General features: G+C 36.7%; 1 protein-coding gene across 6 annotated transcripts in view; it reads right to left on the bottom strand.

Annotated features, from left to right (window-relative positions):
- LOC757176 (inactive rhomboid protein 1) overlaps positions 1 to 26191 on the bottom strand; it is a 51857-nt gene extending 25666 nt beyond the window's left edge. For 3 of the 6 annotated variants that reach the window (XM_030984298.1, XM_030984296.1, XM_030984297.1), the window contains exons 1-3: positions 25305 to 26191; positions 14891 to 15084; positions 1759 to 1943 (exon numbers count right to left, since the gene is read on the bottom strand). In XM_030984298.1, the coding sequence (XP_030840158.1) occupies positions 1759 to 1943; positions 14891 to 15084; positions 25305 to 25348 (423 nt within the window). In that variant the 5' untranslated portion in view covers positions 25349 to 26191. Of the gene's footprint in view, positions 1 to 1758; positions 1944 to 3305; positions 3445 to 4725; positions 4813 to 7020; positions 7204 to 14890; positions 15085 to 25304 lie in introns of those variants that run through there. The other 3 variants (XM_030984300.1, XM_030984299.1, XM_030984301.1) reach the window with 3 other exon arrangements.
- Between the last annotated feature and the right edge of the window lie 1456 nt (positions 26192 to 27647).

Genomic DNA, 27647 nt, shown 5'->3' with positions numbered 1-27647 from the left:
TATCCACGATCTTCAGCACATTGTTTCTGATCCTAAAAACAGAGATTTCACACCGCTTCAAGGTGGACAGTGCTTATCTCGTACATCCATCTATCTATGAGACTTTAAGAGGTCAGGGAGCTATCAGAAAGAACTCTTCTGGCAGTTCCCTTCCCTCTCCCCGTACCCCAGGAAGATCATGCAATTTCCCCCTTCCTCTTCAACCCCATAATTCGGTTGAGCACATCACAACACCCCCAAGGTTAGCCTATAATCTAGGCGGAGTGCCGAGCTTTTTTCTTTGCTACTAGACTAACCTTAAGCAGAACGTCTGATACGGCGAGACTACGAACCATGAGCCGCGAAGCGGCTCACCGCCTATAATCACTGGTCTAGCTTTAGTCGTTGTTTTTTTATTATCGACCATGAATCCGTGGCAGTTTTTCGTACGAAAAAACCTCATGAATACGAAATGAACTCAACCAATCAGAAACACGTATGGAGAAGAGTCTATGCATATGCATATTATAAATCACGTGACATTACGTCATTTTCTTCATCCAAGATGGCGGGTAGTTCATGCGACGACGATCTTTTGCGAGAAAGTTTATCATAATTATGCGGCCAACAAACTAGGCATTCCTAATGGAAAATTCAGAGAACTGCAGGAATCCGCTATTCGTAGCGTTATTGAAGCCGGCAGGGATATTTTTGTTGCATTACCTACTGGTTTTGGAAAGAGTGCAATATACCAAGCAATCCCCTTGTGCTGTGATTTTCTACGCGACCACGGATTCTATGATCATGATGACTCGAGTCGTTGCCGTTAGCGGTCCATTCAAAGCAAGGGGGAACCACTAATTTGTCATTGTAAATTTGATACGATAATTGTTTTACCATACAAAGATATATGTTTTATTGTTCACATAAAACTACAATTTTTTAATTTTTTGATATTTCACAGTAGTAAAATGATCATTTTAAAGATTTTTTTGGTTTCATCTCCCCTTCTTCCTTTTTATTACCCCTATTTAGTAATGGACGAGCGCAATCTTTTTTCGTTGCGGTTTCTTATATCTGATTGGTCGAACGTAACATAGGTGTACCTTATTTGGTAGGGCTGTTGAATGATTCATAGATCCGCCATTTTGAATATATATGAATATTGATTAGCTAGACCAGTGATTATAGGCGGTGAGCCGCTTCGCGACTCACGGTTCGTAGTCTCGCCGTATCAGACGTTCTGCTTAGGGTTAGTCTAGCAGCAAAGAAAAAAGCTCAGCACTCCGCCTAGATTATAGGCTACCAAGGTGAAATGGAGGGAAACTTTTCGCTTCTTTCCAATAGGGGATAAGAGTGAACCATGGAAAGAGCAATATAATGTAGTTGTATGATATACCGGTAGAGTCTTCTGTTCCATATACTGTCATACATCATCATCGAAAAAAGAAAATCACTATTCACATACTTTTCAAGATCGGTGTGAGTGGAAGGTTATCTAGGTTCCTTGAGGATGCTATAACTACCCTTACCACCAGTACCACCACTACCACTTAATCCTACCACCACTCCATCACCATCATCACCATCATCTTCATCTTTCCATCCTCTCACCTTAACTAAATGTCTTATATTATAAGCTCCCATCCCATCTTGGCTACCGACTGCCTCTTGCTGCGCTGCCTGATCAGCCTTTGTGACCTTTGCTTCTGGAAGATGCTGCCACTACACTCTACCACTACCATCCTCATCATCATATTCATCTTTCCATCATCTCACCTTAACTGAATTTCTTACAAGCTCCCATCCCATCTTGGCTACCGACTGCCTCTTGCTGCGCTGCCTGATCAGCCGCTGTGACCTTTGCTTCTGGAGGATGCTGCTGGTTGCCGTGCCGGTGCTCAGCTGAGACGGGAGCGGACCACGAGGGCTGTCGTACTCGTCCCTCAACCTCCCAGGTCTCGCTGTCAAAGTAACAAAAATGAATAAAAATATAGTACTTAGAACAAGAATTACAGAGATATATAGCACAGGAAAACAATAACAAAACAAAGTGGCAAAAAGGTGTATAACGTAAGGTGTATAACATAACGAGAAATACTGTATTAAACATAACAAAAAATAAACTGACGTACAATGTATAATATATAAATGAGAATTTCCAAGTCACTAGAACCATCTAATGCAAAGCAGAAATATTGATGGGGAAGACTTGGTACATAATTATCTGAAAGTGCACATTAAAATTATTTTATTATACATTCCACACTTCATAAAAATAATGTTAATTTTTGTGTCACTAGAAAATATTAATTAAGACATTCTCTCACTCAATAGGAATATATAGAAATATGTACTTTTACTTTTGCATTCAAAGTACAAGCACGTCAAGTTCATAGCAAACAAAATGATTAAATTGAGAATGTATGATTCAGTCTTGCATACCGGGTACATGGTTTGTTGATGACATTGTCTGTTTGGAGCGAGAAGACCGTTAACTCTAACACAAAGTTAATGCCCTTCTGGCTCTCAACAGAAGGCATGTAGTACTATTATGAATGCTATTATCATCCTTCGATAAACAACTACTCCACCAACATCATGTATTTCCATATGTCCTAATTCTTCCTGTCCTGTTATGCTTACTACTTTTCAATGTCATATCCGCACACTCACTGGGTTTGGCAACAAAAACATGCATAGCAGAATTTATCAATTTAATTTACCTCTCTCTCTCTCTCTCTCTCTCTCACTCTCTCTCTCTCTTTCTCTCTCCCTCTCTCTCTCTCTCTCTTTTCCCCCTCTCTCTCTCTCTCTCTCTAATAATGATACCATAATCATGATGGCTTCTTTGTTCTTTCTGTTGCTCCTTCATTTTTGATTAAGTTTTTTTGTATTGCTGTCTTAAGTTTTTTCACACCTAAATTAGCTTTAAAAAAAAATCATATCTGAATTAACATATAACAATCCATTACACTGACTGATGTCACTGTTTGTTGGTAAAAAAACCCATAATAAATATGAATAATTCAATTTTGGAAAATTAATAACAAAAACAAGCATACCAAAATTATATGATCGGTGTCTATGTACACTGTACTATGATTCGATTACATGGTCTCTGAATAACTAGATTATGAAAATAACAGGTTTATCAGTGTTAAAATCATAAACAAAACAAAAATATACCAGAAAAAACATAGGCCCTGTGAAGATAAGAAAACTAACAGACCCGGAGATGGCAAAAAATAGTAGAAAGAGAAGAATCATGGGGCTAGAACAAAAAAAATATCAGAAAAACATTTTTAAATGTAGGCAAAAGTCACCTTGTTCAGTATCACTTCCATAATTGAAATTCCAGTAATATTCCAAAGATATAATTCCACAACTACCAGAAGAAAGAGTACAGATGAATCCTGTCTACAAGAAATGAAATCCAGATTTGATTCACACTCCTACAGATCCAACTTCTAAAAGGACTCAAGAAGTGACGAGTGTTTGTTTAGACTCTAACATGAATCCAACTGAGGCAGCTCATGTGACAACAAAATTACGATCTTCATAAAACCATGATTTGAATATTCTAAATGAATGCATTCTCTTCTGTCTGGTGACTATTTGCAAAGTTCCACTCGCATGTTGGTGTCTTGACAATATGTCTATCCCACCAAGGTGTAGTATCATTATGCACTAGACTTGCAAATAGCTTCTGGTCGCTTCAAGCTCCTTGCTTCAATATACTCTTCTTCAAGCGAAGAGACCCCGAGACGTGGGACGTTTGCCTCTGCGGAGCGCTTCCCATCGTTCTCATACCCCCTTGTCACCTGCAACACATTCCGCGAATCATTTATTGATCTCCCTCAATAAACTCCTGATTCCTCTAATCCAAATAGCCCGCTGAAAGGCAATCGGCCAGCAACATAGAGACCAAGACGGGAGGAAGCAAGAGAGAGAGGGGAGGGGGTGAGAAGGGGTGTGAGAGAGAGAGAGAGAGAGAGAGAGAGAGAGAGAGTGAAAACATCTACTGGCTCAATCTCCCATACACTCCTGGCTTGCTAAAATTGTCTGCTCTCCCTGTCTCTGCGGAGACAACGACTCAACAGATCATGTTTTTTCCTGCACTTCCAGAAGAAAATGAAACGGAGAAAGAATCCTGATGGAGCAAACACTCCCCAAATCAGCAGAGCCGAGAGTAATGAAATTATCGGCGAGCATCCGCAAAGTAAATTCCCAGAGTTCAGAAGGGGAAAGGAACTATCCAAGGAGAGAGGAGGGGGGAGAGCGAGAGAGAGGAAGAAGGTGAGGTAATCACGTTTACCAAGGATGGTAGCGACATAAACTTTAACAGCCCTCCTGCACAAATGCTTGGTTGGCTTGCAAGAAAATAGCATAGAGAAAATGCAAGTCAAGTAACGTAAGAAACTCTAACCTCTTTGCAATCCATCTTGATGGCAGATACTGTCATATAATGACCTTAGCAATAATTTTGAAACCCAAACTGAAGCAAGCAGCAAGAACAACAGAGGTTTTTTGTTGACACCAGAGAGCTGGTGTTCGACACTTTTGATGCCCATTGCACGTCTGCAAAGTGCAAATAGCCATTGATAACATGTCACACGTATCTCATTCTCAAGTTCATAAATGAATCATTCCACTAGACACACTTCCTGCAGCTATTCATAGTATACTACCTGATCACAACATTTATTGAATTCCTTCACCAATTACAGGTACACATGTACTAACCCTCAATGCACGATAATGACATTCCCATCTCTGTCTGTTTTTGAAGAGGAAATGAAGTCGATAACTACTGGGAATCTTGCCATATCTCTGTTGATAATAATGTCAGACAAGCATACAGCTTAATAATGATTACTTCGACGTATAATGAGCGACTACGGCTTTAAATTTCATTTTTTTTCCCGTCTCAAGCAGGCAAGACAGCCCATCTATATGCAAATCACAATATTTTCGCTCAGGAAGATTTATCCCCCTAGTGGCTGATTTTGAGAATTCCCAATATACAGTACAGTACAGTACAGTCGAAAAGAAATAAATTTAATTTCTATGGTCCTCCTTGTCAACAACAATGCTAAGTAAGGGAGTGGATGGAAAATGATAATGGCAATAGTCTGGAAGTATATTGTACTTCAAGAAGTAAAGGAAAATATTGTCCAATAATGACGTTTATTTTTGTTAATGTTTATATTTTTTTTCCTTTTAATTATTAATAAAAGACTTTGCTGCAGGTTCCACATTGATTGTAATGGAAGAAGTTGAGGTACATGAAATGGTATTATTCAATTCATTTCATTATTAAAGGTCATTGATTTATTGTAATCTCAAAATGTAATGAATATGGCTTGTCAACTGTAGAATTTATTCTGCTTTTTACTTGGCATTCAATAACATGAGTTTAATAGATTAAAAATAAAATGTTTATCGCACAAACACTTTCCTATATTACAAAAATTCAGTATAGTCTAGAAAAGAGTTCCCTCCTGAGAATATAAAACCCTCTGTCTTGGCGCAAAGGCTACAGCAAAATTGTAGCTCCGGGCAGAATCACATCTTTCCAGCCTACCTGTGCCACTGCTGTTTTTCTTCGGCGCTCCCGTTTAATATGTCAACCTCAATTTCTGTTGAAGTCCTTTTGCTTTTTCATGCTTGGATTACGTAAAGACTGCTGGCGTTGAACAACGTCATCAGAGGCTTTGACATTGCCTGAGAGTTGAACCTAACTGAACTTAACTTCTTTACTTAGGTGTAGGCCTAACTCATTTCTTATTAGGCCTGTTTTCATCAGCTCGAGTTTGCTAAATAACCGCTATTTTAACTATCTCGATCGCAAATTAACCAGTTAATTTGCGCCTTCATCAGCCCCGCAGTTGGAATTAGCGAGATATTGGTCAGGAAAATATCCTGAGAAATGATGGTCTTGTGATGAGCGTATCGGTCTGGTGAAGACGCAATTTCGAACTTTGGGATAATATCCTGAATCTGAAAATAGCGGGTTATTTTGCAAACTCAAGCTGATGAGGACAGGCCCACTATTCCTCACAAAATTATACTGAGCTGTAAAGCTACAAAGGCAGACATGTTCATAGACAGTTTTGAAGGAACATTTGATTCTTGGTAAAGATTACGACGTGATCTTTATCTGAAGTGCTATGAATACAATTTAACAGAGAAAAACAGACAAAATTAATCCTTTTTAAATAAGCAATATGAATAATGAGGTTTTCAAGGTGGTTAGAATGTTAGGGGTCATTTTTTCTTCAGTGTGCGTGCAAAAACAGATAAGACAAACAGAAACAAATGGTAATTTTTTTTCTCAAGCACTTTAAGATGTGAATTCATCCACTTTCATCTGCTAATATCAAAATGGCATAGTTCATCTTATTACGTCTTCCCACGTAAGTACCAGCAAGACGTATCTTTAATTCATGTTTGTAAAAGTCTGAAACACCCACCGTTTAATTGCACCATCAAGTATTCCTAGAAGTTGCAAATTTATATAAAAAGGAGGAGACCTTAATGACCTCTTCACAGGTTTTGTCCACTCCTTATTTCCAAACTTAAACCTTGTGTTGGAAATTTGATGTTTCTATACCATTAACACTCTGTACCACTTCAGATATTGATTTACTTGAAGTATGGCAAAGAAAATGACAAGTGGTACACAGTTTGGCATTCAAACTTTAAAGTATCTCTACATTCATTACTGGTCAGCAACAAAGAAAATTGTACAAAGGAAATTCAGGGAATTCATTACTTTTTCACAAGGGGGGGGGCAGCATTCCTTTCTCATTGTTCATAATGCTTAATACTTCAAAAGCCCAAAGTAAAAGTTACAATGTACATAAACAAATATCATCTAAACAAAAGTAAAATGATAAAGATCTCTAGGCTCTACAACATCACTATTGTCCAATTATTTGAATTTCAAGTTTTATACAAACAAAGAATGGTCTGATTTATATAATATTAGTAACAATAACATTTCAAAAACCACAGCCCTATTACAAGAGTACAAACCTTTCAATAAAGTCCAATGACTCAAGCGTGTATGGTAAATAACCTCTTTCTCTTCCTCTTGGAAATGATCATAAATATCCATGAATCCACTAGAACTAGAAGGCTCCATCTACTTTACAATTTTGAAAGACCCCCAAACTTCAACTGTATATATAGCCAACAAGAAGTAGGTAGGCTCGATAGTAGGGCCTACATGTGCATCACATTTTAACTCTAAAACCAGGAGAATTCCTTAAAAAATTTCCTACCAAATACACATGTGTCAATAATGTACACACACCTGAATAAAAAGACCAGTAGACAAGCACTGGCATGATTTGAGCCATAGGTGTAGGCTCCACCCCCCCCCCCCTCCCCCACCCCAACCACTACAACCCACCCCTCTCTCACTGCTGGAAGGCAGACTGCCAGCCCTTGATGAACCACTTTACAAAAGGAGAACAGACTGGATTTGACTAGTCTGGGTCCAGAGATACAAGATTTTATTCAGTACCTCTTTTGTGTAACATGCACAATCAAATACTCTCTTGAGTCTCTTCAAAAATATAAGTTATGTCAAGTATGAATTGCAAATAAATTATTGTGCAATGTAGGCCTATTTGACAGGCCGACATAACTTAGTGTTAAAATAAATATCAAATAATTCAAATTATATACCAACCCATCTAGATGGGTAAACATATACAGTATTGAATACCGTTAATATTTCTGCTCACATATATCACCAATGCATTCCATCAAAGATTCATTGACACATAAAAATATATTGCAGGTATGATACAGCTCTAATATTTTCATATTTTGAAAAGAGATTAGAGCTAAATTATCATCAAATTCTTGCAACACATATCTGGAAATAAATAATGCAAAATCAAAATGTAATTTAGGTACCTCAAATAATTCAGCGTCCATGCTAAATGAAATGACCATCACCTCAAAAACTGCCTAATATTCCAGGTCTTTCCATCGGTCTCACCCTCACAGTATAAAAGCATGTTCGAACAATCACAAACTTTCTCGCCCTCAGTCAAGCTGTCATCTGCTAATGTTTAATAAGATGATGATGAGTCATCATGTTTACACAATAATACACAATGCTATATTAAAACAGTATCCTAGCCTCTCAACAAGAGTTGTAGTTGTTTAAGGAGTTTAAAAATCGCCCAAAATCTCAATGGAATAACTCCAACATACAAAGGTGTGAAGTTCAATGTCCATATGGTGTAATTTTGTGTTCACATTCAGTTTCAAGCTATCAAGATATAAATTTAGGAAAATGGCAACCCATAAGAAATAGATACAGATCTACTGTACAACTACTGTAGACAGTCCTATTGTCCCTGTCGATGACAAACTTGGAACAAGTATGTAAACGCATCGAACAGTGATACCTTCTCTATAAATGTATATATTTCATTTTATGTATGCAGTTCAAGGTCCAGACTGACTGTTCACATTCATTTTTATGCCCAATATGAAATTAAAATTTTCATTTTATCTTGTCCCTCTTGATACAACACACTTGAAACAACATGTAAATGTAAACACATCCAACAAGTTATATTTATCCTACATTTGTCAATTTTTCTTACTACATTATTACTGCCTTTGAATGTTCCCCCAGAAATGGCAAGCTTGAAGTAAAATGTGAACATACCCATCAGGACAAAGTTTGATATCCTTTAAATCCCATTGTTCCTGATTACATATTTCATCATCATTTTTCCTAACCAGGGACTATCCAGTACACTCTTAAGTAATCTCACATGTTCCCCTAAGCATTGCAGATCTGCTGCCATATGTGAATACACCCCCTAAAAAGGGACAAAGTTTAATCCTCCCTGTAAATCCAATTGATACCAATTGTAAATTTCATCATCCTCACAGAGATACAGTAGCATTGACCATTGTCAGAAGGTTTGTGTTCATTTCGTGTCCAGACAGGAAACAGATCATCATTGACATTACACAAACAATGTCAACATGATGGATAAACAAAAGAAGGGTGGGGTTGTCATGGCAATCGGCAGGTAATAAATGTCAGGAATGTGCACTGTTTATTTTCCCTGTAGATTCAGATTGCATGAACCCTCGAATCAAAGTATTCTGGAAGAGGATTTTTTTTTTTAATGTTATGATGTGACTATAAAATAAACCTTATCAAAGCATGATTTTATTGCAAATGTTCTGTCCTAAATTTCCACAGGTGGGACTTAATTTGAAGGAAGGACACAGATATGATTTATCACATTGGTACAATAACATGTACATAAATTTGAGCATTGAACTGTTACAGATTTAAAAACATGTCAAGAACTATACATCAAAATGTCTGTCCCTCAGACCATCAGCCCCCACCCCCCCCCCCAAAAAAAAGTACCCAAAGACAATAAAGAGTTTTTATTTCTTACCTCGACAGCTGAATGCTAAATCGAGGACTAGAGCCAAATTTTGAAGATCGAAGAAAAGATAACAGATGGAAATGCTAGGAGCCTACAACAAAACTATCATCAGCGTTAGGTCCATGGTATCTTGAAGACCAGTATCTTCTTATTTTAGCGCAAGAAGTGAAATCCATACAAAATGTGTACTACCGTATGCTACAGGAGAAGGTTAAAATGCACTTCAGCATCTCAGATGTGCTTCTTCTAAAATAATGAGAAGAGCTGAAATGTTCTTGACTATATATCAATGCCCCACGCACATGTCTGCATGTACATGTAGCAAGTTTTGTGCATGAAAGAATAATTGATGGGGACGGCACAGAATCCACAGCACATGTACCTTCACAACTGTCCCATAAACTAAATCCCACCCTATTTTTGGAGGGCTTTATAATCTCTGGAATATTTGCCTTTTTAAATATTTTTTCAGATGGCTTTAGATAAATAGAAGTAAAGACAAACACCTACATTCAAGATTTTGTTAAGCTTTACAAATTTACTCCCACACACTAAATAATTCAAATGACAGATACATGTACATTGCCTTTGTCGTGTAAAATGAATTCTACCCTCTTTATACATAACTTTTTTTTAAAGGCCCACTGCACTACTTGTAGCTACTTGCGCCCTCTATATAACAAACAATGCCTAATCGGTGACCATTGGTCCCCCATGATCCTCCTCTTTCTTATGTTAACTGAGAGCTGAGTTGATGGGATAACCACCTGTCCAGTGACCTTGCAGGGCGGTCTAATCCCTCCTGTAAACTACGGCAGATAAGCTTTAAATACTGATTCATATTGTTTCAGCTAAATGGAAGTAAATGTACACACCCATGTTTAAGATAAGTGCAAATCAGATTCTAATATATTTACGGCCAGTGGCCATGCACTAATAAACAAATTTGTTAGAAATGTTGCATCCCCATAATTAGTTAAAGGAGTTTTTGTTTTCAAACAAACCAAGAAACATGTATCCTTCAATAAAACACAGAAAAAAATTAATATCCTTTCTTATTGGGTACAACCTTCAAGGTCAACAACCAATCAGTACTTTTAACTTGTAAATGTAAATAATAGAAGAAGGCAATACTAAGAGAGAACAAGGAACGTGGTAGTAAACTAAATGCATGATGGAAGATTGTGAATGTCTATTGTGAAGTCCTGATAGAATTTTCACAGGGGCTAATCAGAGGAAATTTAGGTTAAAAGAAAAAATACAATGATAAAAACTAGTAGGGCTACTTTTCACCTATTGATAATGATTCTCTCTTTTTTGTTTGTTAAACATTTTGGCCTTTTTTGTTGTACAGTGCATCCCAGATAAAACGAAACCAAGAATTATCAATGTTTAATCATAACTTAATCACAATTATAATTGATAAATGACACATATTTGGAAAGCTTAGATCCCCCTCTTTCATTCGATGCAACCCATAATAATGCATATTTCATGCATGAGTGATTAAAATCAATTTGAAGAGAGAAAAACGAAAAGTAATTTGGCGGACGATATCTGAATTTCTAACAGAAAATCACATTTCTAAACAGTTGAGTTTCTGCCCTTTCATATGACACCTCAATCAGGAAAAATGAGCTAGGAATAACAAAGTTCTGTTTGTTTAAAGTAGTGCTTGCATTTCCATAATTTGATTAAACGAATTCGTTTTTTCTGGGACGCACGGTATATCAATTTATCAACATGAGGAAGAAGTCTGTATAGTGTATGTCCCCAGTCCCCTTCACATTTTTACAACTGTTGATTTAAAAAGAAGTTGTATCATTGGTTAAAATTCATAGAAAAAAAAACATGTTATAGCAAAAGTACTCTCGTTTTGATGATATATCTTGCAAACATTCATCATCTAGACATTTAGGTTTGAAATATTTTGTCATGAACAATAAAGAGAAAGATATAAAAAGAGAGAAACAAGGGAAATTTTCATAATTCTCGTTACGCCTTCCGTTATGACTGAAATGAATGAAAGGAACAGAAATTAGAAGCTTTTCAATGCAATGAAATAATGGATTTCCATTGTTGCTGATACAAAACAAAGAAAAAGTATGATCCCTTTGGTATTACTCACATTTCCTGAGGGGATTATTATGAATACAAAATAACATCTATCTCCTTTTATGATGGTTCCTTAAAAGCATCTTCATCTTTAAATCCAAAATCTGTCTCAAAATAAGGAATATGTGAGTAATACCAAAGGGTGTTGCCTTCCTTTTAGATAGTTTTATTGACTTTCAAGTGATGCATCCAAATCTGATCCTTTCTTTTTTCCTTCAGATATTTAAAAAAATGTTTTGTATCAATCAACACCCACTATTGAATTGCATAAGACTGAGACTGCAAGAAAGAATATGTTAATTTCTCTAATTTCTCTTCCGTTTTATAACTTCTCTTCCGTTTTATAACTTCTCTTCCGTTTTATAACTTCTCTTCCGTTTTATAACTTCTCTTCCATTTTATAACTTCTCTTTTCCATTCCCTTCATTTATTTTAGTCTTAATGGAGGGCGTCATGAGAATAAGTTGTTTTTTTTCTCTTTATTGTTCATGACAAAATATTTCAAATTTAAATGTCTAGAACTCCAGATGATGAATGTTTCCAAGATATATCATTCAAAATAAGCTTACTATTGCTTTACTGTTTTTTCCCGATGAATTTAAAAACATGATACCACTTCTTTCTATCTCAGTTCATATACATGTAAAGGGTGCTGGGGCCTGGGGCGTATACATTTTACAGAGAGAAGAAAGGGGAGAATGTTTAGATGAAAACAAAGCACAATATGAAATAGAAAAGAGATAAAGAAAATAATGATTGATGCATGTAAGGTTAACTTATAAAAGATTAGATTTGATTCAAATCCAACAAGCAAAAGAAATATAATCATTATCTAAATTTCTTTTTAATCCTTTCATTATCTCCTGCCCTAATTTTCAATTATAGTACTCATGTGAAAGAGGTTTGAAATTTTACATGTCATTTTCCTTAAAAATAACCTGTAGAGAGCAAAAACGGGCATAATCTAAAAAAATATATGAGTCAACATATATTTTTAGGGCAAGGCCACTTTTCTGTAGGGCACATCCCTATATTACAGCACAAATAGGAAGAATTGGAAAGGGCACAAAATATCTCCAAGGCCAGTGAGAGGGGCATTGAGGCCAATCAAAGGGGCATCCACGGACATGGCCTTGGTGGCCTTGGATTAATTTAAGCCCTGAGTCAATATCCTCCAAGCTCTGGAGATATGAAATATTTTTCAATTTATATGCATAGCTGAGCTTAGCCTTAGAACTAATATTTTGAATGAACTTCAAAGATGCAAAATATGACATTATGCATTCTAAAGGGAGACCCAACCTCGATAGCGAGAAGCAGACTTGTGAAAGTTTGATTGAAATCGTACAAAAAAAGAGAAAGTTGTGATTTTAAAAAATTGCAATCACTATAGGTACGGGCTCTTCAAATTTGGTAAATTGGAAATGTTTCTGTGATGTAGTGGTGGACAACTTTCCCATTTGTTCCATCAAAAATCTACGACTCAATAACGTCTTTACTCTTTAGAGGACCTATAATACTCTGCTATCCATAATATATTTTGAGTAGTGCCCAAAGGGAGAAGGCACTTGGGAAGAAAACAGAAATTAATGATATTTTGGTACACAACAAACAGGAAAGTTGTCTGTGCACATCACAATCTAGAGACCTATTTGCCAATTTTAGATTCTCACTTGTTTGGTAATCTCATACTTTAATTATTCATAATTCTCTCATTATTGGTCCGATTTAATTTAATGTTTCGTCATTCTTATTATCTTATTTCTCTGCTATCATACAAATGGAACTTAATGCAAGGGCTGGAATGACCTTTGAAGAAGCAAAATAAAAGGGCGGGTATCCTCATCTATCAACCTAAAATGGCAATTGCATGCATCATATTAAAGAGGAGTTTCAATTATCAGAAGATGATAATCAATCATGCTGGGATTAAACCATATAATGATGAACAGACAGTAGACAAATCTAGGGCAGACAAGAAAATGGAAATTTCAATTTGTCTGTATTTATTGATATTCATACCCAGCACTCATCTCAGGCAACTTAAATGTCAATGTGTACATTTGTATATATATTTATTTATGAACACTGGAAAAATAGGAAGACCGGCACTGAACTGTAGTATTTCACTAAAAACTTCTAGGCCTGCAAGATTGTGTAAATATCAACCAGGAACCCATTTACAACAACTGGGCCTATAGAAAGACATCTAGGCCTTGTCTGGACTAAATGCACCATGCCAGTAAACATTTCTTGTCCACAATGGCTCACTTACATGGACTTGAGAGTGCCAGTGTGGAACAAAAACAATTTTCATATTTTTGTTGTGATCTAAAGAAGATGTAGACTGTGCAAAACTATTTCTTCATGTTACCTATTCATATTCCTAATCATACATACCGGTATATCTATAAATCTATCTATATATAAATGTATAAATCTATATACAAAGTGCACAACAATTACCAGACCCTGAAAAACAGTCAGTGTTTGGAGATTCTCAATACTTCAATGATTGTACACTCAGTAAAATATGCATCAAAGGCAGACACAAACTGTGAATCTGGCAGTAGAGGGCAGCAATCACAAGCTCAGGGCTCACACAATTGGGTACCTTACTGTGTCCTTCTCATATATATATAGTAATCACATTTCATCGTTTACCGGCACTTAGCTTAAAGGTAAAGACCAGTATTGGAAACGCCCCAATTTCAAAAAATGAAATGGAAGCTCTCATTACCAATCATGTGAAAGAATATCGTCCTTGTTTTCACGAAGTGACGGTAGTGAGGAAAATCGTAACGCAAAGTGAATGCAATTTTTTTTCACTACCGTCACTTCGTGAAAACAACGACGATATGTTTTGACTAATACATGATGATAAAAAATTTGCCGGGAAACGTACCGCCTACTAATTCATATATTTGGTAAATTTGTTTCTCTCATGGTCTGTGAGAGATATAGGGTAGTCCCATACACATCTTTCTGTGTATAGTGCTTGTCACTTTACGAAGAATGGGCCAAATTTCTTATCATTTTGATGATTCCAGAACCTTGCAGATGCTAGATGCTAGATGATCAACCTTTTCTGATCGATTCCACAACGTTTCTTTCACAATGCAATCGCAAGACCATAACTGGTCTTTACCTTTAAGTTTTCTTCCTCCCAAAAAATTCAAAACAGGCTTAAACTGGACAGTGATTAAACCTGAAGAAATGTGCAATACCGTTCAATAATAAAGTTCATGCACAGAGTACCCTGTAGCAACCTGCTCTTCACTCAATACCCTTAACATTGGCCCACACATAGTGATCTGTGTTAGTACAACTACATAAACTACCAATACACTTACCTAGGGGATCTACGATGTGTGGAAGAGGCAACCCAAACGGGTCCTCTGCTGATGGAGCTGCTGGTTCACATCCTTGCTTGATGCCACCGTGGCGCCGACTAAGGGCCCGTGATTGCCGCCGGCGCCATTTTGCTTGGTCTTCCTGGCAGTTGTCTCCAACACCAAAGAAGTTTGCCGTCTGTGACACCAGCCGACTGTGAAGAAAAGAACAAAAATTTGGATCGTTTAGAGTTTGCCACATAAAGTAATATCCTACTAAAGTATCATTACATTGGTTTTTATTTGGAGATTTGTTCCTAATCTAAAAACAATTACCATTAGTCGACCATTATCCTTTTAATTCTGAATAGATAAGTGTAGTTTCCACTTAAACCACGCTGGCAAATGCTTTGGTTGAAAAGTTAGTATTTCGTCTGTTTAGGGCCAGAAAGGCATTAATCATACGTCTCTCGATAGATTTCTTAATGAACTTCATAATGGCTTACATAAGAACCTCAAAGTATAGCTCAATCGTAGTTACGGTAGAAAACCACCGACAACATTTAGTGGGGGTGTTGGTGAGTGTGTGAGATGAAAAGAATATTGATACTGACAAGAAGTGTGTTCAGATGATGTTAACATGAATCACGCTTCCTTTCTGCGTATGTGGATGAACATTTATGGTGAAAGATGCATGCAGATGTTATACACAAAAGGGAAAAATGCCCTTCTCTTTTCTTTTCTTTTCTTTTTAAACATTACAATAGGACATAAAACTATTCACACAAAGAAACTTTCTGACAGGATGGGGGTGTCAAAATTCAATAAAGTATAATAAGTCATCGGTTATCCCTCTTCTTTCTCTCTCTTTTTTTCTCTCTACTTTCTCTCACTCGTTGTGTCTCTCTCTTTAAATTCTCCCTCTTTCTCTCTCTTCTTCTTTTTGCTCACAAGAAATTACGGTATTGTAATTTATTTCAGTTGACGATTCAATGCATTAATAATGTGACTCAGAATAATGTTCTTCTTATGTACTGTGTGGTGAGAGCTGGTAGGGTGTCGACTCATTCTTGTTTTATCATCAACTTTTAATACCCTTCAGGCTCTCAGCATACAATATCATGTTTATGTCTATGTTAACCCTAATAAGGCCGGGGGGGGGGGCCATTATGGCCCCCCCCCCCCTCCACGATTTTTCTAATTGCTCGGGAACGCATACGGATGGCGCCTAGCTCGCCGCTCGCTGACTTTTTTCTTTCAAGTCTTGCGCAACTTTTAAAAGAATTTTTTTGAAAATCGGACCTGCGGTTACAAGGTCACGTGACCTTTTGTCTTTGCATGTCAGCCCGAAAATCGCTTATTTTCATGATTTGTGTACAAAACATATGTAAAAGTCATTTTTCCTAAAAACAGATCAAACATGGGTTATTGGGTCTTGTTTAAAGTTTAGGTGGTTGTTTTTGGAGTCAAAATAGTTGAATTGTAGTAAGAAAAGAAATAAAACAACAAAAACAATGAAATACATAACTTAAAAAAACAATGAAATACATAAGAAATTACAAAAACAAGGAATAACATAAGGAATAAGCTGGCTCTTCCAAATATTGAAAACAATGAAATACATAACTTAAAAAAACAATGAAATACATAAGAAATTACAAAAACAAGGAATAACATAAGGAATAAGCTGGCTCTTCCAAATTTTTTTGTCGTATTATTATTCAGAATGGTCTAATGAATATATGTAGTGAAAAAGAATGCTTAAATATGAATAATATATGATTTATGGGTCAAAATGTGATTTTTATGACTTTATTTGCATAAATTACCATAAATATGCAAATGAGTGAATTTTTCAAAAAATTGAAATTATCAAATTATTCTATACACTTCACTTGACATGCGTGCAAATTTTCGCGGCGATCGGCCACTTCGCGGCCGAGATCTTAAGGGGGGGCCATAATGGCCCCCCCCCCGGCCATACTAAGACCTCAAATAGCCCGGCCTGTTTAGGGTTAACATTGTATGCAACACCAATGGGAAACAAACTTTTGTATTATTTTATGTAGACAGTAGGCCTGTCTTCATCAGCTTGAGATTGCCAAATAACCCGCTATTTTAACTATCCCGATCGCAAATTATCCAGCTAATTTGCGTCGTCATCAGCCTACAGTTGCAATTAGCGGGATATTTGGTTGAGATAATCATCCCAACTCCCAAGATATCTTGGGCTAGTTTGCAAAATATCCCGCTATTTGTCTGATGCGTCTTCACCAGCCCGAAGACTGGCACTATGCGCGAACGCCGCGTAAAATATCTCGAGCTAATTTCCCAGCTCGAGTTTCAAGGTCGAGTTTCAAGCTGATGAAGTCGCAATTTGTAACTTTGGGCTTATATTCCAAATCAGAAATAGTGGGCTATTTGGCAATCTCGAGCTGATGAGGACATACCTAACAAGACTTGTATCTTGGGTCTCGTCACCATATCTTACACTTGAAACTTCAGAGAAAAAAATACCTGCTATATTTGTATTACAGCATAATTCATTAGAAAAGCATGTGCCCTAATTATATGATTCCTGCTGAGTCAAACACTTTTCAAAATTAGCAAAGCTGCCAAACTACAACTGTCACAACGATGGATCGTTTCTTAAAGACTTCACAAAACCACTGTTCAGCTTCAACCCAAATATAGACTGTAAATGAATGATGTAGTTACAGTAGTTTCCTGCCGTTCAAACGACTGAGAGCGAACCCATTAATTCTGTCAATTACAATGCCAATGCTAGATCTTGATAACGAAGAAACTTTAGACAGTCGGGAGGCAGACTTCTTTAATTAATGTCTTGGGCAGGGCCTTGCCTTACACTTGCACATACCGGTAACTTAATTAAAGCCTAGCCCAGTTATGATATCCTGGAAGAGTACACAATGTATGTAATAAGTTTAATTCCTTTCAGGCCACATAATGTAATGTATACAATCCAATGGCAAAGATAATGATATTACAATTGTTGGCACTTAAATCTTAAATCCCCATTATATTTTGTCAGCTGCCAGCAAGAAGACTGTTGTAACTGCCATTGACAATACATAGATGTTACGGCCTTTTAGCAGGAAGCCAACAATTTTGAAACCTTTTTTTTCTTCTTATAAACCATCATAGATCTTTTTCAAATATTGAGAAAACACATGTAAGTATCAATCAACTTAAGGATTGTTTCTTATTACAAACAATGTCAAATAAACACAGTTGCCTTAATTGTTTTCTTTAAAGCTTTGTGTTTGCTTTCCAACAGTTATAAACCCACTAAAGGAATATAAGTAAACATATTTCCGATACTATTTGCTTTCTTAGTTATTATGCTAAGGTACTACTGACAGTTTGGGAAGAAATAGAATCATTCTAAAACATTTCAAAAATAACCTTTCACGGTTGTTTCAAAGGGTTAACTAAACATGTTTATGCTTTTTTTAAAGCTTTTATTTCTAGATAGTTTCAGACTCTAAATTTCAATTGTAATATAGCAGAAGTCAATGGCAGTGAACTTGACTAGAAGTCGAGTACTCACTATAAAGTAATGATTTTCACATGACTTGAACTCTACACTGCATAGCTAATCGCATGCAAACCGTCTTTAAAACGGTTTTATTTCAAAATAGTTTCAGACTATAAATTTCAATTGTAATACATAGCAGAAGCCAATGGCAGTGAACTTACTAGAAATAGAGCACTCTCTAATAAAGTAATGACTTTCACATGACTTGAACTCTACACTGCATAGCTAATCACACAACTCTGGGGAAATAAACACTTCACAACGGCACCCCTCTTGAGAGAAGTGATATTACAGCTTCATGTGACTCCCTTGTCCAAATGCTACAGTACTAGTAACATTTTGGGCAGAAATAGAATCATTTTAAAACATTTCAAAAATAACCTTTCATACTTATTTCACAGGGTAAATTAAACACATTAATGCTCTTTAAAACGGTTTTATTTCTATATAGTTTTTGACTACCGGTGAACTTACTAGAAATAAAGTACTCTCTATAAAGTAATGATTTTCACATGACTTGAACTCTACACTGCATACATGTAGCTAATGATCACACGACTCTGGGGAAATAAACACTTCACATTGGCACCCCTCTTGAGAGAAGTGACATTACAGCTTCATGTGACTCCCTGTCCAAATGACAGCAACTTAGAGTAGTCTAGCCATCTTGACTTTTTTTAAATAAGTGCTTCGTATAAAATCACCTCTTAAAGATAAACTTTAGTACTGGTAATGCGATTGCATTGTGAAAGAAAAGGTGTGGAAAGGATCAGAAACAGTTGATCATGTAGCATGTAAGTATTGGTGTGCACTGCAAGGTTCTGGAGTCATCAAAATCATAATAAATTTGACCGAGTCTTGGTAAAGTAACAAGCACTCACATAGAAAGCTATACATGGGACGACACACATGGTGTCGGGGCTAGTACTACCTTGATTTCCTTGTCCTTCTATGCTCATTACTCAGCCAGTATACATTTTCTTCAAAAATTGTTTGGCACATGTCATTTATTTGTAATCTTGAACATTCAGTGTAAGTTTCGTTTGATTCTGTGAGAATTTTTTTTTTTTTTTACCAGTACTGGAGTTTATCTTTAATCTTAGCATACCTCCTAACCTAACCTTTCAAGGCAAACTGCAAAAATTAGGAATCTCTCAAGGCAAAATTAGGAATATATTCTATTTTGTGTACTTTTAAAACAGAATATTTCAGAAAAAAAAGAGAAGAATCGAAGGGTTCTAAACAACAGCTTGAAGGCCAAGAAATGGGAATCATTCCTCCAAAATGGGAAAGGTTGGCAAGCTATGTCTTTAATAGTGAATTTGGAGTTGGAAGCATTAGGGTGTACTTATCTATTTTGGCTATGAATAATATAATTACTCTTTTATATACAGCACATCAAGGGAATGAATAATGAATCCTGATAGTGCTATAAGCTAGGTGCCATTGAGCCATCGGACAAAGCTAAAGAAAAGAGATCCACATTTTTTACCCCCAAAATAGAAGAAGAAGAAAAAAAAGGGAGAGAGACTGGAAAAGCAAATAATAAATTGCAAGGATAGAAAGGCATTTGGGGCACAGGATAAATAAAGAAATAATACATCAATTCTTTTAATAATATTTATAAGTTTAATTGTAACTGTTATAGGTTGTTCATCCATCTATTATCATTTATTTATATATGTATATAACTTTAGGTATGAACAATATCGTTAATCATTTATCATTTTTTTTGTACATTTATATGATCATTCCTGTTTTTATGCACATTTTATGTAAACATTGCATTATTGGTCCCTGGACTACTGCATTGTACATTGTATGTTGATAAACCAAAATTGAATTGATTGAATTGAATTGATCATTGATCACATGTCCGCTTGATGTAGACTATACTGACATGTCTTTGTGTACGTTTTAGCCATTAAATCCTTGATGTGCTTCCAAAATAGAATATTTGAGTGTACAGCTGCCATCTTGTTCCTACTCAACTTTCTTCTGGTCATGATAGAAGAGCATTGCACTATGATGAGTACAGAGATGCTCCTTGTTCAGTACTACCGATAGAGAAGGTCTCATACCTACAGATTAGGCCTGTCTTCCTCAGCTTGAGAATGCCAAATAACCTGCTATTTTAACTATCCCGATCGCAAAGTATCCAGCTAATATGCGTCTTCATCAGCCCGCAGTTGCAATTAGCGGGATATTTGGTCGAAATAATCATCCCAAGATATCCCAAAATATCCCACTATTTGTCCGGTGCGTCTTCACCAGCCCGAAGACTCCCACTATGCGCGAACGCTGAGCAAAATATCTCGAGCTAATTTCTCGAGGTCAAGTTTTGAGTTTCGAGGTCGAGTCTCGAGCTGATGAGGACGCGATTTGTAACTTTGAGCTTATTTCCCAAATCAGAAATAGTGGGCTATTTGACAATCTCAAGCTGATGTGGACATACCTATTGACGATGAGAAGATGAGATGGAAATCATATAAAGGGAGGTGCGGAGGTCTAGTGGATATGTCACCGGACTGTGGATCACTTGGTTCATGGTTCAAGCCCCGCCACGGCACTAATGTCCTTGAAACAAGTACATTGCCATATGAGTACAGGAAAACTCCTTGTTTTATATAACCGATAGAGAAGGTCTCATAACTTCAGATTTACATCTTATAAGATGTTGAGAAGAAGAGATGGAAATCATATAAAGGGAGGTACGGAGGTCTAGTGGGTATGTCGCCAGGCTTTGGATCACTTGGTTCAGGGTTCAAGTTCCGTCGCTGCACTAATGTCCTTGAAACATGAACATTGCACTATGAGTACAGAGATGCTCCTTGTTCAGTATTATGGGTAGAGAAGGTCTCATACCCACAGATTGAGATCTTAAAGGATGATGAGATGATCAACGAGATGGAAATCATAAAAGGGAGGTGCGGAGGGCTAGTGGGTATGTCACAGGACCGTCGATAACTTGGTTCGCGTTTTAAGTCCTGCCGCGGCACCAATGTTCTTTGGCAAGACACTAATCTACAGTACATTTGCCAAAATTGACCCAGGTGAGGCAAATGGGTACCTGGCGGGAATTAATTCCTTGAGATGCTAGACCATCATAATGGCAGCCATGCTAAAATGAAGGTAATAACTGAGGAGTGCCAAGAGTGTCAAATCTGACAGATGTGAGCGCTTTACAAGAAACCACCATTATTATTATTTTAAAGGGATCCGGTAACTTTGTCTCAGATTCTGAAACAAAATTCTGGATTTAGCTCATGATGTAATGATAATTATAAACCTTTAGGTCAGTCAGGAGCCCCATGACTTTTACAAGCCGATCGCCTGTCTGATTATCAAGATATTTATGATTGGAATTACAAATTTTGAAAACCGTTCGCCTGACGGTTTTCATAACACTACAGTCTATTGGGGAAAACGAGTATGGTAAAACCGGTCACTCAAAGATTTTTACTTTTTTGAGGCACTTCTTGATCATTTTGAAGCGCAATCTTTTTATGGCTTCAATATTACACCATATCACAGACACTGATAACACTTAGGGCCGTGTTTCTCAGATTTAACATTGTTAAACGATCCCTTTAAAGAAAGATAGTAGACAGTGAGTCAAGTAGGAGAATTGCATGTATCAGGACTGCATTGTTGAAAATATTCATTATATTCACCATAGATGTAAAAGTAGAGAATAAGTAATACAAAATTAGTGTAATGTACCACTTTCAGCATATTAGATCCTGTGGATAAGACACACATACATGTAGGTTCTCTTAGAATGTATTGATATTCCAACGCTCAACACCCTTTCCACTTCACAAATAATAACACAGCATATGTTTATAACATGAAGCTTGACACACCCACCATCTGAGGCCTATAAGAATCCCTAAACTTGTCCATTGTCTCTAGCCTGGCAGAAGTACAACTTTTCACTTGTCATTTTCCATTTTTTACTCCGACTGCCTCTTTCATTCAATCAGACACCTCCATGGCCATGCATGAGTCAGGGTTCAGTGTCATCACATTCAGGTCATATTGATACCATTTATGATTGATGATTTACCTACAAAATCAATCTACACAGTATTCGTCTGTTAGTAGTGTTTGGAGACAGAAGGGCGTTCATGAGTTAATGCCTTTTGGCTCCAGTGTCATCAAATTCAGGTCATATTGATACCATTTACAATTGATGGTTTACCTACAAATTCAATCTACACAGCATCTGTCTGTTTAGTGTTTGGAGCTAAAAGGGTGATAACTTTATCAGGTATTTGAGATAACGTCCTTCTGCCTCCAAACAGACGATGTCATATTTCAGTGACTCAAATGATTGTGGTTTACAATTATGCAATTTATTTTGGTATATCCTGTCAATGAATACCGGTAGTCTGTATGGCTTTCCAAGAGAATATCATCCGTTGAGAGCCAGAAGGGTGTTAACTCTGTGTAATAGAATGCTAACGCCCTTCTGGCTCCAAAAACTAATGAATTTTGTTTTCCAAAATGTATTAAGTGTAACAATGCATGTACCGTAGATGCAATGTCAATCACTCTGTAACTCAAAACAATTGTGAGAAGTACATTTTAGATCTCAATGGATAAACTGTGTATGTCTTCATAGAAAAGTTAAACTATGATTGTTTATGAATATAAAGTCAAACAATGCAACAAAAATTGGCAACAGTTCCATCTCTTGGCTCTCCATATTGTCCCTGTTGATTATAAATGATGTGTGACTTCTATTCAAGGAAGACATTAATAAGCATGCTTCCTTTTTCTTTCTTCTTAGATACCGTAGTAGTATTGATGTAATATGAATTTTCTAAAAACTGTTGTTATCGTATTGTTATCATATTGCAAATGACAAACCCATCAAAACCCAAGGACAACCATTAGTCATTCATCCATTGTTTACAAATAACTCCATAATGAGACATATCATTCAGTCTTTAAAAGACTGAATAATATAGCACTATCCATTAAATGCTTACAGTCTAAAAACTAAAAAGTTAAATAACTGTTTGCGATGGTGACTACTACATGTGAATGTATGCTAATGAAGTCTGTACTAAATTGGGTTTTTCAAAAGGAAATCTATGCTTTCTATCTCAAACTACGAACCTTCCCGGCCGGCCGACGAGAAGGAAGGTTAAAGACAGGTCATCTCGGAGCAGTTGCCTTTAGACACCGCCAGACATCTTATCTGATTAGTCGTGTTTTTGAATAATGTGAGCTGTTTGCTCAAATGGATGGGTAATGTCTAAATAAAGACACTGCCAATTTCATACTGAACGATGTGGAGACCCCCCCCCCCCCTATTGTGTTCTTACATCTGAAATATGTAATAGGAATGTTAACGTAATATTTAATGGGAATCACAATGCTTTCTTTTTTTTTTAATGATTTTCATACTTTGTTTTGTATGATTTGTTCTTCTATGTAATCCTCTGTATACACTTTGTTTTGCCAAATAAATAATAATAATAATATTTCTTCATTGTAAGATTATATTAAAGGTAAAGACCAGTAATGGTCATGCGATTGCATTGTGAAAGAAATGTTGTGGAATCGATCAGAAAAGGTTGATCATCTAGCATCTAGCACCTGCAAGGTTCTGGAATCATCAAAATGATAAGAAATTTGGCCCATTCTTCGTAAAGTTACAAGCACTATACACAGAAAGATGTATATGGGACTACCCTATCTCTCTCACCAGACCATGAGAGAAATAAGTTTACCAAATATATGAATTAGTAGGCGGTTTCCCGGCAAATTTTTTATCATCATGTATTAGTCAAACATATTCTTTCACATGATTGGTAATGAGAGCTTCCATTTCATTTTTTGAAATTGGGGCGTTGCCAATACTGGTCTTTACCTTTAAAAACCAGCACATTTTTCAAGTAAAACAACACTCCAGAAAACTACATGATGGGGTGGAACTTTTAGATACTGTGCCAATTGAGGTTTTTACTCAAGGTGCTGTTTATAGCTATACCTGTGATCGACAATTATCCTATAATAAGTGTAAAAGGCCTACCATCCCATCCAAGACCAAGACCAACACCCTTCCCAACAATGCCCCTGTACCACTGAGGATTTAATTTGACACTTTTATAAATTTCCTCTTTGATCTCTTCAATTGAGTAATATTTTGAAATGAGATAATTTTGTTGTTACGGTACTTCGAAAATATATTTTAAGGACTGATAAAATAAACAATTTGAAGAACTATAGCAAAAACTAAGAATGCTGCAACCGCAGACAAGGATCTCACTTTGACAAGACAGTATAGTGATGCATGGGTGTTTTTATACTCTTTTGCCACTCAGAAACAGCGTTTCTATACATACATAGTTATATCGAACCCCACTATACTGTGAACTGTGAATTGTGGGATATCACTTTTATCGTCTCTTCACGATTCAAAATAAAGGCCTTGTCTCTGCGCAGCTGCTTTGTGCCGTTTGGCCCGGGAAGCAGAAAGTTCCTCGGAGGTCAACTAGGGCACAGCACAAGGCGCGGGCTATTTCTCCGAACCGGAAATTAGCCTGGGAAGGTCCAATATGTGTGTTTCAAAGCAGAATCGTCTCTCAGAAACATAATTCTGGTTCATTCTCACATTCAAAACTCACTTTTTTTTGCATGTGAATATACCCATAATCTAAAGACGTTTGAAAAAAGCCTTGCATTTATCGCCACGCAAATTTGCTTGAAACACGTTTGAAAACGCTGATTCTAGGCCAGAAAAGGGATGATAAACACACCCTTTGATGCAGAGAGGGAGGTTTCAGAAGGGAGATCAAGTAGATTAGCCATATCATTCCACATCCAGTACATGTACAGCTGTGATTCATAGTTATACCTTACCTTCGAGAGATCTCGGGGGCTCTGGGATTGGTCAGATACCTCATTCTGTTGCACCTTGACCAACGCTTACAAAGAATAATTTGTTAATCCAATAAAAATCTAGCAACCTTGCAAACAGGGTTCATTCTCAGAAAAATGGTGAATATCCACAAGATCACTGAAAGTACAATCTCAGAATAAAGATATATGATTACCCTATCTATATCCCTATAGAATCACAGATATATACATTAAAATGCAGAAACGTCCTCATTCTATCGGCTGAATGAATGGAACGATTTCTTGTAGGAAGCAAAAGTTCTCCACATTTAAAAGAAACTGGTCGACTCCTAACAAATCCACATTATCAGACCATTCCTGGAGTTTGCATCAATATCACAGTTATGATCCACTAATCCTTAGAGAGCAATAGTTCTTCAAACAAGGCCTTCTTCAATAAATGATTCAAAATGACAAATGTTCATATCCTTCTCGTATTAAAGTGCTAATTCCCTCTAAACAATGGCACTATATCTGTCACATGTGCAGTGTCTTGCTACTGAACATTGCAGTCCCTCTCTGCGCCTTTCCCCGGTTCGGTCCTCGCGAGTTGAGAGCGAGTTTGACGTGTCTTCAGACGTTCCTGTGAGTTTACCTCAGGATGTGACGGCTAGAACGGCTCCTAGTTTGCAGACAAGAACCCTTGTCTGTCAGAGCGCTTGACAGAGTGTCTGATTTGCGAGACTACGCAGACCTCAAGGTCTACTGCATCCCATAAGCCCTGTACGATAGCTGCTCGTGGCACAGGCAGAGACCAACAGTTAGGCTCGGCTCACGACTGAATGGAACTGTGTTTAAGAGTCCACACAGAGTCTATCCCTGCAGACTAAACCGACCCAGTCACAGGAAACACTGCAAGACTACTGTGAAGGGGGCAGAGAGAGAGCGAGGCATAGACTCACAGGGGAAGGGGGCAATTGTATCGGATCGCAACGAGAAAGGAAGGTCTTCACTGCAAGTTCATTTGCATTGAAGAAGTTTGATACATAAGTTATCGCTCACACTTAAAGCTACTGTTTGAGATATTCAGGCAGCATTATTGTGAAAGAAGTTGAAACTGCTGAATCATATCCCTAAAAACTTTTTGGGAAAGGATCAATCTTTAGAAAAGAAAGACATAAAGACGTGTAAAGATGTCGATCTAAGAATTCAAATATAAATATATCATCAATATCAACAATGTAGCAGGCGCGATTTCAAGGAATTGTGTATCATTATAACCTGTAAAACCAGGATTTTTTGTGTCAAGCAATTTTGTGTCAAAAAAATTTTTAGGACTTGTTTATAATGACAGGTGTTTTTTATGTAAGGAACTTTCATAAAATAGTAAAAATTTACTTGAAATTATATTTGAAACATGTAGAATACGAGACATTCTCCAAAAATGAAAAAATGAAAATTTCAAAATTTACAATTATCTTGTTTTTTTCCAACATTACTTTCCAAAAGTCGAGAAGTACCTTTAATCACTTCATACTGAATAACTTTAACCTTGTTGGAACCCTAAGGCGGCGGAGGAACTAGAAACTATTTTTATAAGCAGGAGATGTGTCATCCTACCTACCCGGTAAACGTGGGCAGTGTACATTAATCATGCTCACAAACATTTCTCTCTGATTACTGCATTAAATATTGATTATTACTAAAAAGCATAAGGAGAGAACATGCGGCTGGCTGTTTTTGGACCTATCACATTTGTTTTTGTGACTTTAAATACTGTGTTGGCTATTGAAGGTTATTTCTATTTTTGATTTCTACAAAAAACAGGAATTGGAAGCATACCGGTAATGTGTAAATGAAGGCCCTCTGTATCCATATTATTGAAATTGTTAACACAAAGCCATGAATCCATTCACTTTTATTCAGAGTCAATGAATCTAATTATTTTTTTTAGTTGAATATTTAATGAAGTACTTTCAACAGGATAAAATTTCACCAAGTTTACATATAGTAGTATACGGTAGGCTTACGGTCGCACCATGTGTGAGAGAGGGGGAGGTTTGGGGAGCCCTGAACAAAGGACTGTCGGTAATCTTTCTTGTAGTCTATTGTAGAAGGTTACATAATATGTGTGATGAAAGTAGATGACTTCCAGCTTAGACTATAGTGCTAGACATACTCTACATTACTGGGCAAATGGTACAGATGGTGGAGCAGCAATGAAACATAAAATGAGTAAATAGTTAGACAACATGTTGCAAATGTGGATCATGGTAAAAATATCATACTCCACTCAAATTATTTATTTTATTCAGAGCACAGCCCTGTCTCATCAAAAGGTGCAAATTCATTCCACATGATTAC

The sequence above is a fragment of the Strongylocentrotus purpuratus genome, unplaced genomic scaffold (assembly GCF_000002235.5).
Source record: "Strongylocentrotus purpuratus isolate Spur 01 unplaced genomic scaffold, Spur_5.0 spur5_scaffold_14, whole genome shotgun sequence".
Taxonomy (NCBI): domain Eukaryota; kingdom Metazoa; phylum Echinodermata; class Echinoidea; order Camarodonta; family Strongylocentrotidae; genus Strongylocentrotus; species Strongylocentrotus purpuratus.
The sequence above is the reverse complement of the archived record's forward strand: the minus strand, read 5'-3'. Positions and strand labels throughout refer to the sequence as shown.